At 34.1% G+C, this 15,514-nt stretch overlaps 1 protein-coding gene across 1 annotated transcript in view; it reads left to right on the top strand.

Annotated features, from left to right (window-relative positions):
• The window catches only part of ADGRL3 (adhesion G protein-coupled receptor L3), a 1,741,359-nt gene that overhangs the window by 1,461,990 nt on the left and 263,855 nt on the right, over positions 1-15,514 (top strand). The window contains exon 13 of the mRNA XM_053703187.1: positions 6,513-6,696. Within this exon, the coding sequence (XP_053559162.1) occupies positions 6,513-6,696 (184 nt within the window). The remainder of the gene's footprint in view (positions 1-6,512; positions 6,697-15,514) is intronic.

Raw genomic sequence — 15,514 nt, 5'->3', positions numbered from 1 at the left:
TAATAAATCTACCCCTTAATCTCTACCTTTTTTTTTCATTACTCGTGGTCTCTGCTACAGCCTGGGTATTAGATCCCAGGAGTAATGGATTGTGTACTCTTATCACCTATATGAAAGAAAACATAATTTATATCTTACCTGATAAATTCCTTTCTTTCATGGTGTTGAGTTCACAAGACCCCACCCTGATTATTTGTATTATTTGTTTAATTATTTTTTTGCACATCCTTTTTTTCCCATTCCTCTTATTATTTTGCTTTATTTCATTCTCACCTCTGTCATCTTGGCTATAGGTCAGATTGATTACTATAGAGGTGGGAGGGTTTATATAGAGCTCTAAAGTTTGGGAATCTTTGCTTCCTCCTAGTGGCAGGAAAGGTAATTCCCATGAGTAATGGAATGTTTAGTCGTATCACCATGAAAGAAAGGAGTTTATCGGGTAAGATATAAATTATATCTTTTCTGAAGATTTTACTAAACAGCCTGCTAATATACTAGACTGCCTGGTTGAATATTGGACACTGAGCAACCCTAGTTAGGATTTAAAGGGCTTCTTGGAGGAATAGCTAAAAACAGATGTAAGTTATGCAACCAAATATTCCACAATAATTCTGTGCAAATAATGCAGGGCATTTGCATTTTTGCTGTATTTTTAATTTGTAAGAGAAGTTATATGCAACATTTAATACATTTTACTTATTTCCACAGTATATTAGAAAGGCTTTTGGGTGTACACCCGAGTGCAATAGGCTGCACACGCCTTTGAGCACAGATCTGTGATTCCCGCAAACAGTGTAAATGCTTTTGGAACTGGAAATATTTATGGCATTCATTATAAAAGAAATATATAGAAAAAAATTATCTGGAAAATTTTGTTTTAAGAGACAGTGGGCTTTCTTTTTCTTTGAAAAGATATGCAAAGATGCATTTTATAGAGACATAAAATACCAATCACAAGAAAAGTGGATCAAAGTAATCCAAAATGGAATTAGCTCCAAAAAAGGAAAACAAATTTGGTATCCTCAATTAAATCTTGTGGGTCAAAAATTCTTAAGAAACATATATATATTCCATGATATCATCGTGACACAATCACCTAAAGGGAATAAAACAATGTGCAATATCTTAATGACAATGCCCTGCCCTGTATGATATTAGGCTTACCGGACTTGAACATACCTTATAGTAATTGAATTACTTATAAGTTGAACAATAGGGTTTTGCTCTTAAGTAAAATTAAAAACTAGCAATTTACATTTACTATATTAAAAATGCAGGCCTCAATGCAGCAAAAGTGAATACACCTGTGATCATTGACACGCAAGTTAGCAAATCTGTGATCATTGAAACAAAATTGTGCTCACCTGTGATTTCCAATTAGCCTTATTTCATGAACATGGTTATAAAATGGCCTGCAAACACCAGAATTTTCTCAATGTTGGACCTATGGGCTGTGTCTGTCTATATGTCTGCACAATCTAGCTCTGAAAAAGAGGTGGGGAATTGCTTCTGTCTTGGTACAGGGGTTACCAATGGAAATTGGAGTTTCTGTGACAGATCAGACATTAAATAAGGTCAACCTCCAAGAATAAAAATCCTTACTTACTCTTCAGGATAAAACTGCAAGATTAATCTTGCTAAAGGACATGAAAAGAAGCCTGATGAATATTGGGAGCAAATTATCTGGTCAAATCAAATTATCTGGTCAAATGATCTGGTCTGCCAAAATCATAAAAATATGACCTGGCCAAGTATGTTGCCTAATTTGAATCTAATAGAACACCTTTGTGAAATTTTATAGAAAAAGGAAGAGCAACACAACCCCTCCAGCAAACTGCAGCTGAAAAAAATTGAATGGCAGAACATCTCTCAGAAAATTTGTGCCGAGGAGGATTGATATATATTTATATTTACACATGTATATACATATTTACTTTCCAATATAGATATTTGACAAAACAGGATGCTATTTGTCACTTAGCACAGGTTTTTACTGACACAGGTTTAATATGCAGGATTTTCAACTAGGATATTATATCATAATATATATATATATATATATATATATATATATATATATATATATATATATATATATATATATATATATATATATCTTTTAAATGATTAGCACTGATGCACTCAATCAAGCTATGATTACGGCACCCAGCCGAAACATGTCAGCTTGAGTACACAGTGCTCTATGTTCTCTTGCTGTATAGTACCCCTCCAGGGACTTTTTAATGGAAATATAATAAAGACGTTTTAAATTACCTATTCTGACCTGAGGATCGAATCTTTTCTTCACTATTTATATATATATATATATATATATATATATATATATATATGTGTGTGTATATATATATATATATATATATATATATATATATATATATAATCAGAAAGAATGTTAGATTTACAAGAAGCAGAATCTCTAGCTTATAAGAGGTGGTCAAAATTGACACAAGTAATACTGTTGAAGAATTAATAGAGCAAATATTTGTGATAGTCAGAAAATCAACCTTTTAATTGGATTTTCAATTTATAAGACTATTTACCCAATCTGGGGGAAGGGATTCATTTTTGTTATTAACTCTTTTAAAAAGGAAAATTAAACGATTGATACAGAATATTTTATTATATACAACTGATATTTGACCTGCAAATGCTAGAAAATTAATACATTTTATAAAGACGTAAATTAGTTTCTAAAAACTGGATTACTAGGAGAGCTCTCTCAATTGAGTGCCAAAAAAAAGATTTTGACACTGCATTGAGAATTATAATGCTAAGTGCAGGGCTATATGTTTTCTATTGGTTGCAATAAGGGGTTAACTTACTTCCAAGGATATTGTTGTTTTTATCCTTGAGTTTTAATTTTTGCCTACCTAAAACAGTACATCTTAGAGCTTTACAGTTATGCTGCTCAGAAGAATGGTCATAAAACACTGTTGTTTTTATGTTTTAGGAACTCCAATAGAAAGTTATAGATATTGCTACTACAAGTTGCTATAGTGCTTGTCTGGTTTATGTGAGAGCTGATCACTGCTACTGATAAAATATGACTGTCACCATGCTGCAGCTTTGTCAAAATCACTAGCGGATTGCACTGCATATGGGAATTAGTTGGCTACAAAACAAAGTAGCGATCACTCCAAATATAACCAGCTTTGTTGATGTTCTTTGGTAATCTAATTTGTTTAATCTGCAAATTGAAAAACTGCATATTTCTCTAACAAAATGACAGTTTAAAATATTTGTATTTATTTTGCATGCGGGTCTTTTGCAATGCAGTGAACACATTCTAATGCAAAAATAAAAAATGACTGATTACCCTTTAATCAAAATTTTCTTTCATGCAGATGTAAAAGCAGAATTTGCACAAATCAAAAATATGTTTTTCTCCTGAAAAAAATGTTAAGCAAAACAGTTTAAATTGAAATTTATGCTGCCATATTGATTTTGTAGTCAAACAACTGCCTCTGCATTACTGTCAGAGAATAGTGGGGTAACTAGAGGGGTCGCAGTTGCAGACATCCTAACCTGCAAAAATTCATTTCAGGGAGGTGGCTTCACCCGCTACTGCGCTGCTACCCCCCCTCCCAGTTATATATTGGACACCTTGAAACCCTAAATAAGACAGAAATTTATCATTAAAGTAACTTCCCACTACAGTCACATAAATAAAGTAGCTTTATTGCACAACCACATACAATAAATCTATTTTCTAGTGATCGTACGCTTGTTGAATGCTCAAATATTTTAGAATACGAAGTTTAGTTACGTGCAGTAAATAAGGTAGTATTTGTGTTTTTATTTTATTAAAATCAGGGTGGGGGGGGGGGGGCATTTTGGATACTGATGCTTTAAGGTTTCTATAACGTCCCAGAAACTAAAGGCATTTCTTAAAGAAACACTTTTCCGGATTTGGGCTACATTGGATCATGGTACTTGAAGTTTCAGGGAGATTGCATTCCATTTGCTGGCATCAGGGAGGGGCTATTACAATCAGGGAGACTTGGGATGTCTGCAGTTGTTGCCACTGAGACTGGACCCTCTGCTTTTAGGGGGCCCACCAGTCATAACAGTGGTTAAAGTGGTGTATAGGAGGGCTTGACAACTATTGCCCCCATGGAGATATGGAACACACAACAAATGCTTCCTAGTCCAACCAGTAAATGTCTCATCTTCCTCAAGCTCTGCACCACCAGTGGTACTCCCCATATTTTTGGCATCCTCAGCTAATGCAGGTGTTATTTCCGCCCAGCAGCGGCATATTTATGTAACAAATATACTCGGTTAGCACTTCCTGCCCCCAGAGACCTTGTGCAAACAATGTTTGAGGTATGTTGCTTTGCCTTAGTGTGAACGAGCGAGGTAATTTGTAGAGAAGCCAGATGTTTAAAGGGTTTATACCTGGCTCTGGTATTTTTTATAAGCTGTATGCAGGGTTGTAGAAGTTGAGAGCAGTTGTAGTATAAATGGTGTCAGTGAAACATTCTTTTTCTATAATGATCCTGTCAATCTACCATATATTTTCTTAAAGTGACCTTGTCACCTTTATCCAATACCTTAGAATTACTTCACTATACTTAGCTGCTGCAAAGACGGGAGAAACAGCAGCTGAAGAGGGGCATGTGTGAGATGGAGTATGGAGTATCAGTAGTAGACATGTGTGCCCTGTATGCATTCTTTTTAACTTTTTAAAGTCAGTGAATGGTTATTTAGAGGCTGATAGGAGGAGTTATGGTTTATAAATGTTCACTAGTTCTGGACAAGTACAAACTTTTTATTTATTCCTATATTTATAATTATATGGACTAATAATGTTTTCCCTTTGGGCTTTTAAACCTTGGCATTTAATATGTGTGTGTCTATATGAATGTGTGCATGCTTTTCTTGTAAAGGCCACACTCCACGCCCATCAGCTTAAGCCCCCCAAAACTGCATTGTGCAGTTATTTAATTAAAAAATAAAAATGCTATAATTTTTTTAATAAAATACACACCACTGTATTTTGGGGCACATTTATAAAATTAACAAGAGATCTGATCAAGAAATAGACAGTGCTTGCCAGCATCATTTTGTTTGCAGTACTTGGATTGGTTTGCAATATCCTTATATTATCACCTCTACCAATACCAACTAGAGGTAAATAATTATGCTAATGGAGTAATGATCAATTTTCCTATAACAATCCAGACTCCTGGCACAGTCATCCATTATTTATCATTTTAAATCTCTGTATATTTTTTAAAATGTATTACCCATAAATGTAAAAGTAAATATCTACTATATTTATGTGATGCATACATGTTTAATGTTTTTATGCTTGTTACTGCTTTAATGTTTGATTAATATGATGTGTTATTATTAACCCAAATGGATGTATATATGTCATGCAGTACTTTGCATATTGTACCGCATGACGTACAGCTGAGAACTGGAGTTCTTGAGCTCCAGGCATCTGCCTGCATATTGAACCGGAACACTATCGGTGTTCCAGTTCCATATGAAGGCAAATGGCAGAATGTTACAGATGGTGACAATCATCTGCTGGTGGTGGAGGGAAAGTTTGTGGGGGGTGGGCGGTCTAGCAGCAGGAATGGGTGGGAGTGGGATAGGCTGCCAGAATAAAGAAAGTAAGGGAGAGGGAGGGATGAGAAGCTACAGCACAGAAAAAAATGTGGGGTGAGGGTGTGGGGGGCCCTGGCTAATGATCGCCAGAGGGGGGGAGGTAGGTGGACCCACTACACTACAGAAAAAAAAATGTATGTGTGTGTGATTTACATTTGTAATATGTATGTGTACTGCAATGTGGTGTGTGTTTGGTTTTTGTGTAGGGTGTGTGTGTTGTGTTTGTATTATTTGGTATACACATATTTGCATGCTACAGGGAAATACTACAGGTCCTCACTTTCCTCCAGATTACAGCACTATGCAAACCCGTACATGGACACACACATATAGAGAGAGAGTGAATTGTGTGTCTACATGTTACATATAAGCATATATATTTTGTGTTTATTGATAACATATCAAGATATCCAGATAAATGCAAATATGTATCTTCTTTCTTGCATACACAAATGGGAAATAAATATTTCTTGTACTGCCACAAAGTAATAAAAAGTGAAAAATATCTTCTTTAAATTCATTTTACTCTTTTTAAAAACCTAAATGTTTTGGGGGTTTTACAAGTTGGTTTTCTTGAGTGCTTTGATTTATTTTTCTTGTATTCATTAATAAAACAATATCCCTTTGTATTAAATAACTGTTGTATTGACTTATAATACACACAAAAAAAATCAAGACGTTTGTCATCTTGGCAAAGTATCAAAAATGGTTTAGAGAACAAAAATAATGAGTTGTCACCAGGGAGGTAGGACAATGCTGTACTCATGTGGATTGCTGTGCTCTACATACAGGGCAACATGTATTTGTTGATGTCTGACAGCTAATGCAGGCTCACTTAGAGACCTTTGTCATTTTGTTCTCCTGTTCTGTAGGCAATGGTTGAGACAGTTAACAACCTACTTCAGCCGCAGGCCCTGAATGCATGGAGAGACTTGACTATAAATGATCAGCTGCGTGCGGCCACCATGTTACTTGACACCGTGGAGGAAGGAGCATTTGTGCTGGCCGATAACCTTTTGAAAACTGACATTGTGAGAGAAAACACAGATAATATTCGTAAGTGGGAAAACATTGACAAAACTTTTGATGATTACTCTCATACTGGCTTAGTTCTGAAATCAAATAATAAGCGTACACTATTAATCCGGTGATAGTATTTAAAAATATATATATATAACTTATCTTATAGCCACCTATGTACCTGAATTTCAGTTTTGAATGTACAATAAATTGCAGTTTTTTTGTGGATACAGTCTCCATGCGCTGCCTTGTTTATTGTATGTAAAATTATTATGTTAACATTTTCTTCCCATTATATAAAAAACTATGGGCCAGATTACAAGTGCTCACTAAATATATTTTTCATTCATGCACTAACACCACCAATAGTAAACTTTTAATGCAGGGGAATTAGCTTGCATATTATAAGTTTAAAGCAAAAGGTTAGTGTGTGAAACCCAATGCACGCTAACTTCAGGAGTAGGGATATTGAAACCTCGCTAACTTCTCCCCATAGACTTCAATGGAGCATGTTATTTAAAAAAAAATTAACACTTATCACTTGTATGCCAACCCGACACCACATAATACCTAACCTCGGAACATAGTCACATGTACCATTTAACACTACATACAATTTTAAGCATTTAAAAAAATAATAATAATCTTACTCGCATTTTATATTTATTGGCTTATAATTACTGTATCCCTTACACATTTACTTTTTAAAACATATTTCCATTTTTAGAGACAGTGTCCATTTTTTCTTATTACCTTCTAGGTATGCTAGTTTTACATTGTGCCAATTATACTGGGTTCTCCTTAAGGGATTAACCCTTTCTGAGTCTGTTATAATGTGTTTCTATGCTGCTATCTACTTGTAGATGCTTGCCTTTTCTTACTATATTCTATATATAATACCTAAAGTATTATTTAGACCTGAAGGTAGTTAGGAATACTCCAATGTTCTTCACATAAAAGAAAAAGTTATTTTCATTTTTAAATATATATTTAGAAATCTGTATATATATATATATATATATATATATATATTAAAATTATGGGGGGAGATAAAAAACTGAAATTAAAATCCTCCATGTCTCAAAATTAAATCAATGTAAATATTTGCATAGGAAATTAGTACATCTAGGCAAGTATCCCCACTTGCTTTTCCCCAGAATATTATAGCCCTTTCCATTCAAACACTTTGACACATACCATATACCTTTTAACCCTTATCAAAATGTATTAATATTTATATGATTTTTTTTTATCAGAAACTGTATATACTGTATGTGTGTAATACTTTATTTACTTTATTTTAATGTATTATTGTTGTGTTAGGTGCACATTTTTTCTTTCTTTTTCTCAACGCTTATACTGTACATACGCTAACTCAATGAGCACAAATGTTGTTTTCGCTCGAATACACCAGTTTACTTTCAACTTGTAATACATGTGCAAGTTAGCTAACTTTAGCGTAGCACTTGTAATCTAGCCCTATGTAAATAATAATATATTTTATAAAAGGTAAAACAAAAAAACTGAATCCAAATAAATATAATTGTGCAATATGGCTACAACAGAGTAAATAGAAATATTAATAGTTTAGTATGAGATGTTAACTATATATGCAGAACCATGTTGTGGCTCTAAACTATGGATAATAATAAAGCATATCTAAGTTATATATATTTATAAAACATGATAATTTTAAGCAGATACATGTGAGAGACTATAATTATGTATATTTGGTAAATGCATTTAACAAATAGTTTTAGAAATAAGGTCAAGAGTAGAAACAATTCTATTTGTGCCAAAAAATAGGTCTTGTGTTTTTGGTAAATCATTGAATATTATTATATTTTTAAACATGTTTGCATTTCCATTCATCTCCTTTCTGGGGCCATATAACAACAAATTGCCTTTAATTTATTAATATGGCAATTAAACTCCAGTGCACTAGGAGGAGACAAAACACCCAACATAACAGAGCTTTTAATACCTTCCACTTTCTCATTCCTCAACAACTGATCTTCACTTCATTTGAAAGGGGTTCTAAAACCGATTTTGGACCCATTTCCTCCTCAGAGAACCTGCAAACAGGCGAGATGGTAAACAGGAGTTCAGCCAGACAGTCAAAATATTCTCCCAAGGTGGATATGCCACCAGCCTCACAGGTGGAATGTGGGTATGTCAGCCAATCCCCTAGTCTTGGGCACTGTGCTTGTACTGCCTCGGATGGGCCTGTCTACTTTAGCTAAGGTGAGCATGGTAGATGAAGGTGCTGACAGTTAAGTGCCATGCGCCTTCATAGCCTACAGGCTATTAGCATGATCATGTACACATGTACCATTTAACACTACATACAATTTTTAGCATTTAAAAAAATAAATAATTATCTTACTTGTATTTTATATTTATTAGCTCATAATTGAATTTAACTGCTCTGCAGTGCAGTAGCCTTCTTCTCAAATAGTGAGGAGAAATTTCAAACAGAGGGAAAGGTCAGTTAGACTCTCAAGCTTAACGGAACTGGTGCAAATGTCATTATTTTAACCACTTATTTACTGGGCTTAAAATTCAGCTTTAAATAACTATTTAATTCAAATTCCTTAGTGATAGAAGGTAATTACTGTATCCCTTACACTTTAACTTTTTAAAACATATTTCCATTTTTAGAGACCAATTTTTCTTATTACCTTCTAGGTACGCCAGTTTTACATTGTGCCAATTATATTGGGTTCTCCTTAAGGGGTTAACCCTTTCTGAGTCTGTTATAATGTTTTTCTATGCTGCTATCTACGTACTTGTAGATGCTTGCATTTTCTTACTATATTCTATATATTATGGAGCAAACTTGTGTAACTCACATTTCCCGACATCAGTCTGACCCCTTTGATGAGCAATCTACTGACAATGTAACCCCTTCCCAAGAATGGAAGTGTTGGTATTTCCCCTAACTCAGTTATGCCACTTATGTGCTAAGTCTATGTCTAATGCTAAGCAGTGTTATGCAGAGTTACATTTGCAGCAGAGTATTTAGGAATTTTCTGCCCACCAGGGTAATCCCAAGGACAGTTCTATCCTCTAATTTGAATCAATATATCCACTCTGCAGTTTCAGAATTGATGGCTGTCATACCTCCCATTAAACAGAAACACATGCAAAGGACAGAAGAAGTGTCCTTTAATTTCAGGTTGGAGTATCTACAGGCTCTCTTGCTGGCAGTTTTAATAGCCTTGTAGATTAAGGATCCTCCATCTACAAAGAAACAATCTGTTAAAAATAAGTTCTTTAAGGCAATTTCAAAAAAGTATTCTTCCTTTCTTGTACCCGATTCTGTTTCAGACCTAATCCCTAAGGAATAGAACAAAACCAGGTGTTCCTTTTGTTCTCTCCACCAAATTCAAGAACATTTTTGTTTGTTTTTTCTCTGAAAAATTGGAGGGTATGGGAGACTATACTAACAGTGGCTACTGCTACCTTCACTCTAGCTTTAAAGCACAGTACCTCTTTCAAGGATCCAATGGAAAGAAAGTGTCAGTGTAGTATGCAATTCTGCACCTTCTGCAAGACAACATTTCTAACTTTATTTCCCAAAATGTTTACCTTGAAGAAATTCAGGATTGCTTGAGGTTGTTCAGACTACAAACATTTTTGTTTGTGATGCAGCTGTTCAAATTACTTCCATTAATATGAAAATGTAATTTGCATATCTCTATTCACAGGTATCATAATTTCTCAGATTTGCCTTTGTAAACTTGTGGCATTTTCCTTTGGTCTGGCAATGGCACAAATGTTCTTGGAACTCTCCTCATGAAGCAAGGTTACCAATCAACATTTTATAACTCTGAGGAAACTTTCAGACTCTCCTGGGTTGGCCCTTACAAGACAGGTCACTGGTGTTGTTTGCATCAATAACCAAGGCAGTACTTAAGTGATGAAAGAGGTAGCCCACTTTCTGACTTGGCTGCACACCATCTTTGCATGATTTCTCTAATCCACATTCTGGGTGTTGACAACTGTGAAGTGGACTTTCTCAGTTATCAATATCTCCCTAGTTGAATGGTTCCTGAATCAGGAGGTATTCCAGAATTTGAGTTGTTAGGACAGGCCAGACATAGACCTCATGGCCTCACGCTTGAATTACAAGTTTCCCCAGTATTGTGCAAGATTTTTGGATCTACAGATAACTCTCATAGATGCTCTACTGATTGCCTGGTCAATCTGATTTATGTCTTTCCTTCTTTTGTGTCACCATCCAGGATAATAGCCATGAAAAACCAAGGAAGAGCCTCTGTAATACTGATTGCTTCAGCATGGCCTCGACAGTAGATCATATTACAAATGTTCTCCAGCCAGTCTTGGTGTCTTCCTCTCAGTAAAAACCTTCTCTCTGAATGTCTCTTCTTTCATAAAGACCTAAAATCTCTAAAAAAAATTTGCAGTCCATAGTGTTTAAATGCCTAATTTTGTCTCAAATAAAAAAGACATTAGATTATTTTTCTGACAAATTTCAAATTTCCCACTGCATCATGTGACAGTCTTCAGCCAATAACAAAATGTGTATGTATATATGTGTGTATATATATATATATATATATATATTCTTTCTGTTAATTCTTGTACATGATCAGTAGGAGCTAGTGCCTCAGAAAGAGTGCATATAAAATATGCACATTTAGATAATGGTAGTTAATTGGAAAGTTGTTTAAATTGCGTGCTCTATCTGAATCATGAAAGCTTAATTTTGACGTTAAGTGTTAATTTAACCTAGTTTTTCAGTCTCCTGGTATCTTGGTAGGTTTCTTTTCTTTTCGCAATATCCTTGAGCCAGAAAAGATTCTGAACTTTCTGCACCATATTGTGATTCCTCTTACATGATTTTTTTTCCTTCAATCTTTCAATTAAATTAATTGGGAAATGGTGATTCCATCTCACTGTCCATCTCAAAAGAATGCTAAAGAGAGATTACTACACAACTTGAATTTGATCAGGGCCTTGAAGTTTTATCTTAAGCCCAAAAAATTATTTAGAAATTCTTCATGTTTGTTTATTCATTTCCCTGGTCCCTGAAAGGGAAAGTAAGCTACGGCAATATCCTTAGCAGCTGTGTGTAAAGCTTTGATTCACAAAGCATACCTGGTAGCAGGAAAGTCTCCCTAGAGCAAATTGCTGCTCATTCATTTCCTTTGCATATAAGTTGCCACCTCCTGGGTTTTCAGGAATGAAGCTTCCATTGACCAGATTTGTAAGGCAGCTACTAGATCCTCTTTGCATACTTTTACCAACTTTTACAATGTTGTCATCCATACCAGCTTTAATTGTTTTTCTGTTGTATTCCATGGTGGTCATGTTATAGCTCATGGGCTCTCACTATCTTATGAAACAAAACAAAATTTATGCTTACCTGATAAATACATTTTTCCTATTTCCTAAAATTCTCCTTACTCTTGGCAATGCGTATGGCTGAGGGATCATGGGAATCTGTGAGGAATTAAAAGATCTGTTATTTTTTGTATTTTGCCTCCTAATTTACTGTACTTTAATCCTGCATGTGATAGCTTGTATACTCTCACTATCATGAAATAATTAATTTATCAGATAAACATACGTTTTGTTTTTGCACCAGTTTCTATTTAAAGTTAAAAGGGAATATGCAGAACCTGGACATTCTAGTGTAATAATATGCTAATTGCCGACTGTGTTTAAAGGGACAGTCTAGGCCAAAATAAACTTTTATGATTCAGATAGAGCATGTAATTTTAAACAATTTTCCAATTTACTTTTATCACCAATTTTGCTTTGTTCTCTTGGTATTCTTAGTTGAAAGCTTAACTTGGGAGGTTCATATGATAATTTCTTAGACCTTGAAGACCACCTCTTTTCAGAATGCAGTTTTTCACCACTAGAGGGTGTTAGGTCACGTATTTCATATAGATAACACTGTGCTCATGCACGTGAAGTAATCTGGGAGCAGGCACTGATTGGTTAAACTGCAATTCTGTCAAAAGAACTGAAATAAAGGGGCATTTTGCAGAGGCTTAGATACAAGATAATCACAGAGGTTAAAAGTATATTAATATAACTGTGTTGGTTATGCAAAACTGGGGAATGGGCAATAAAGGGATTAGCTATCTTTTAAAACAATAAAAATTCTGGTGTAGACTGTTCCTTTAACTGCTACAAAGTGAATAAACCTCAAGTAAAATTGCCACATAAGTGCCCTCCAGTGCAGTGGGTATTTTATTTATCTACTTAAATATTTCGTTAAATGGAGGTGGGTTTAATATGATATAAGTGTTACTGTATGTTATTTCTGTAAATGATATCATGTTTTTTTTAATTTTTCAGGAAAGTTTAATGCAATTCAAGGCACTGAAAATGTATTAAAGGGACAGTCTAGTCCAAAAAAAAACTTTCATGATTCAGATAGGGCATGTAATTTTAAACAATTTTCCAATTTACTTTTATCATCAATTTTTTTTGTTCTCTTGGTATTCTTAGTTGAAAGCTTAACCTAGGAGGTTCATATGCTAATTTCTTAGACCTTGAAGGCCGCCTCTTAAGAATGCATTTTAACAGGTTTTTCACCACTAGAGGGTGTTAGTTCATGTTTTTCATATAGATAACACTGTGCTTGTGCACGTGAAGTTACCTGGGAGCCATCACTGATTGGCTAAACTGCAAGTCTGTCAAAAGAACTGAAATAAAGGGGCAGTCTGCAGAGGCTTAGATAATCACAGAGGTAAAAAATATATAAATATAACTGTGCTGGTTATTCAAAACTAGGGAATGGGTAAACAAGGGATTATCTATCTTTTAAAACAATAACAATTCTGGTGTAGACTGTCCCTTTAACTTAAATAATAGCACCCTCAATAAAATCTTTCCAGAGCATTTTGTATGTGGCTTTGAAATATACTAAAATAAATAAATACACTTGTAAGTTATAAATAAAAGTGCAATTTATTGACCCTAGTAATTAATAAAAAAAATTATAAGAACATGTATTCATAAATAATAAAATGACTGATGATAAATCAATTATTAACACATGTATGCTATACCAGATAATACAAGTGTAGTTATATCATTTTCATTAGATATGCTATAATTATCAGTCTTGTATTACTTGTGATATGCAAAGGAAATGATAGAGAAAGTAGTTAAAATAAGATCACCAATCAAAACAGCACAGTGTCTGTGTTTCAGTGAAGTACTTTGGAGATAAGGAAATATAACTGAAACTTAACCCTTAATTTAGTGTAAAAACTGCTCTGACACTATGGGGTAGATATAACAACAGTTAAGCGGACATGATTTGCTGTAGCGAATCATGTCCACTCTACCTCGCTAAATGCCGACAGCATACGCTGTCAGCATTTAACATTGCACAAGCATTTCTGGTGAAATGCTTTTGCAGTGCTGCCCCCTGCTCACTGGCCGCTAACAGGGGCCATCAGTCATCGTATTGTATCAACGATGGGGTTCCGAAGCAGCATTCGCTGCTTAATAAATGGAGCCCCAAGTGTGGTAAATTTATATGTGCACTAGGAAAATATACTGCAGTATAAAACAATTATTTTTAATTTGTATAACAAAATTGTGTTATGTCATATACAATTTAAGCATATCAAATAAAATGTATTATTCTGATAAGCTTAGTCACATCTGAAAATATCCAGCAGAAGATAATACTTTATCACCTCTCCAAAATAATGTGGAATAAAAAATATGTAAATGCATTTATCTTATACTGCAGTAATAGTTCTGTAAAAAAAGAAATAGAATGAAAGTAAGAAGGTGACATATAATTATTCCATATAATGCTAAATGTTTTGGAATCAGCTTACTTACCATTTTTCAGCTGGATGTAATACAACCATTATATATGTCAGCAATTTTCCTTCTTTGGACTATTCTACTCTGATCATCCACAGTGTTTACCATTTTATGACGAGATCTATATGTAAATATTAGTCCCACATTTGACCATGCATTTCAGTCATAGATTCACCCCATCCCCCTCAAAATAGCATGCAAAGTTTAAATTGCTGGGTAAATAATAACCTTCATAACCAATAGTTGTAGTTTTGTTGCATTATATTATATATATAAATAAATGCGAAACACACCTCAATTAAATTCCCTTTAGTTGCCTTGCTTTAGGATATACTGTTTTAATCATTTTAAATTAAATACCTCAGGTTTACATGTGTCTAGCAATGCAAACATACTAATGGAAATGCAGTTTTATTTCTGTGAAAAAAGTAAAAAATATTGTTAGTCCTTTAATTAAAGATATCAAGAAAGTGACATACATGATCATTTTATTTCCACTAAGTATGGGTGTTCAGGCTTAGGGTTATTTACACAATACTTTTTCATATGATAATTATTCTAGAAGAAATAATATATTAGTTGAAAGCCAAACGTAGGTTTAATGACATAATGTTTGTCATATGTACTTAGAACATAATTAAGCTGAATCAATGAATAATGCTTAAACAGTTTGTAAGCAACATTTAAAAAGCAACACTTCTTTGCTTAAAGGGACAAACATTTTTCTTTCATGATTTAGAAAGATCATACAACTATAAACAACTTTCTAATTTACTTCTATTATCTATTTTGCTTCATTCTCTTGATATTCTTTGCTGAAAAACATATCTAGATATGCTTAGTAGCTGCTGATTGGTAGCTGCACACAGATGCCTCCTGTGATTGGCTCACCATGTGCATTGCTATTTCTTCATTAAAGTATATCTAAAGAATGAAGCAAATTAGGTAATAGAAGTAAATCGGAATGTTGTTTAAAATTGTATTCTCTACCTTAATCATGAAAGAAAATGTTTGGGTATAGTGTCCC

Source organism: Bombina bombina, chromosome 2 (assembly GCF_027579735.1).
Source record: "Bombina bombina isolate aBomBom1 chromosome 2, aBomBom1.pri, whole genome shotgun sequence".
Classification (NCBI taxonomy): Eukaryota; Metazoa; Chordata; class Amphibia; order Anura; family Bombinatoridae; genus Bombina; species Bombina bombina.
This window is presented reverse-complemented; position numbering and strand designations above follow the sequence as displayed.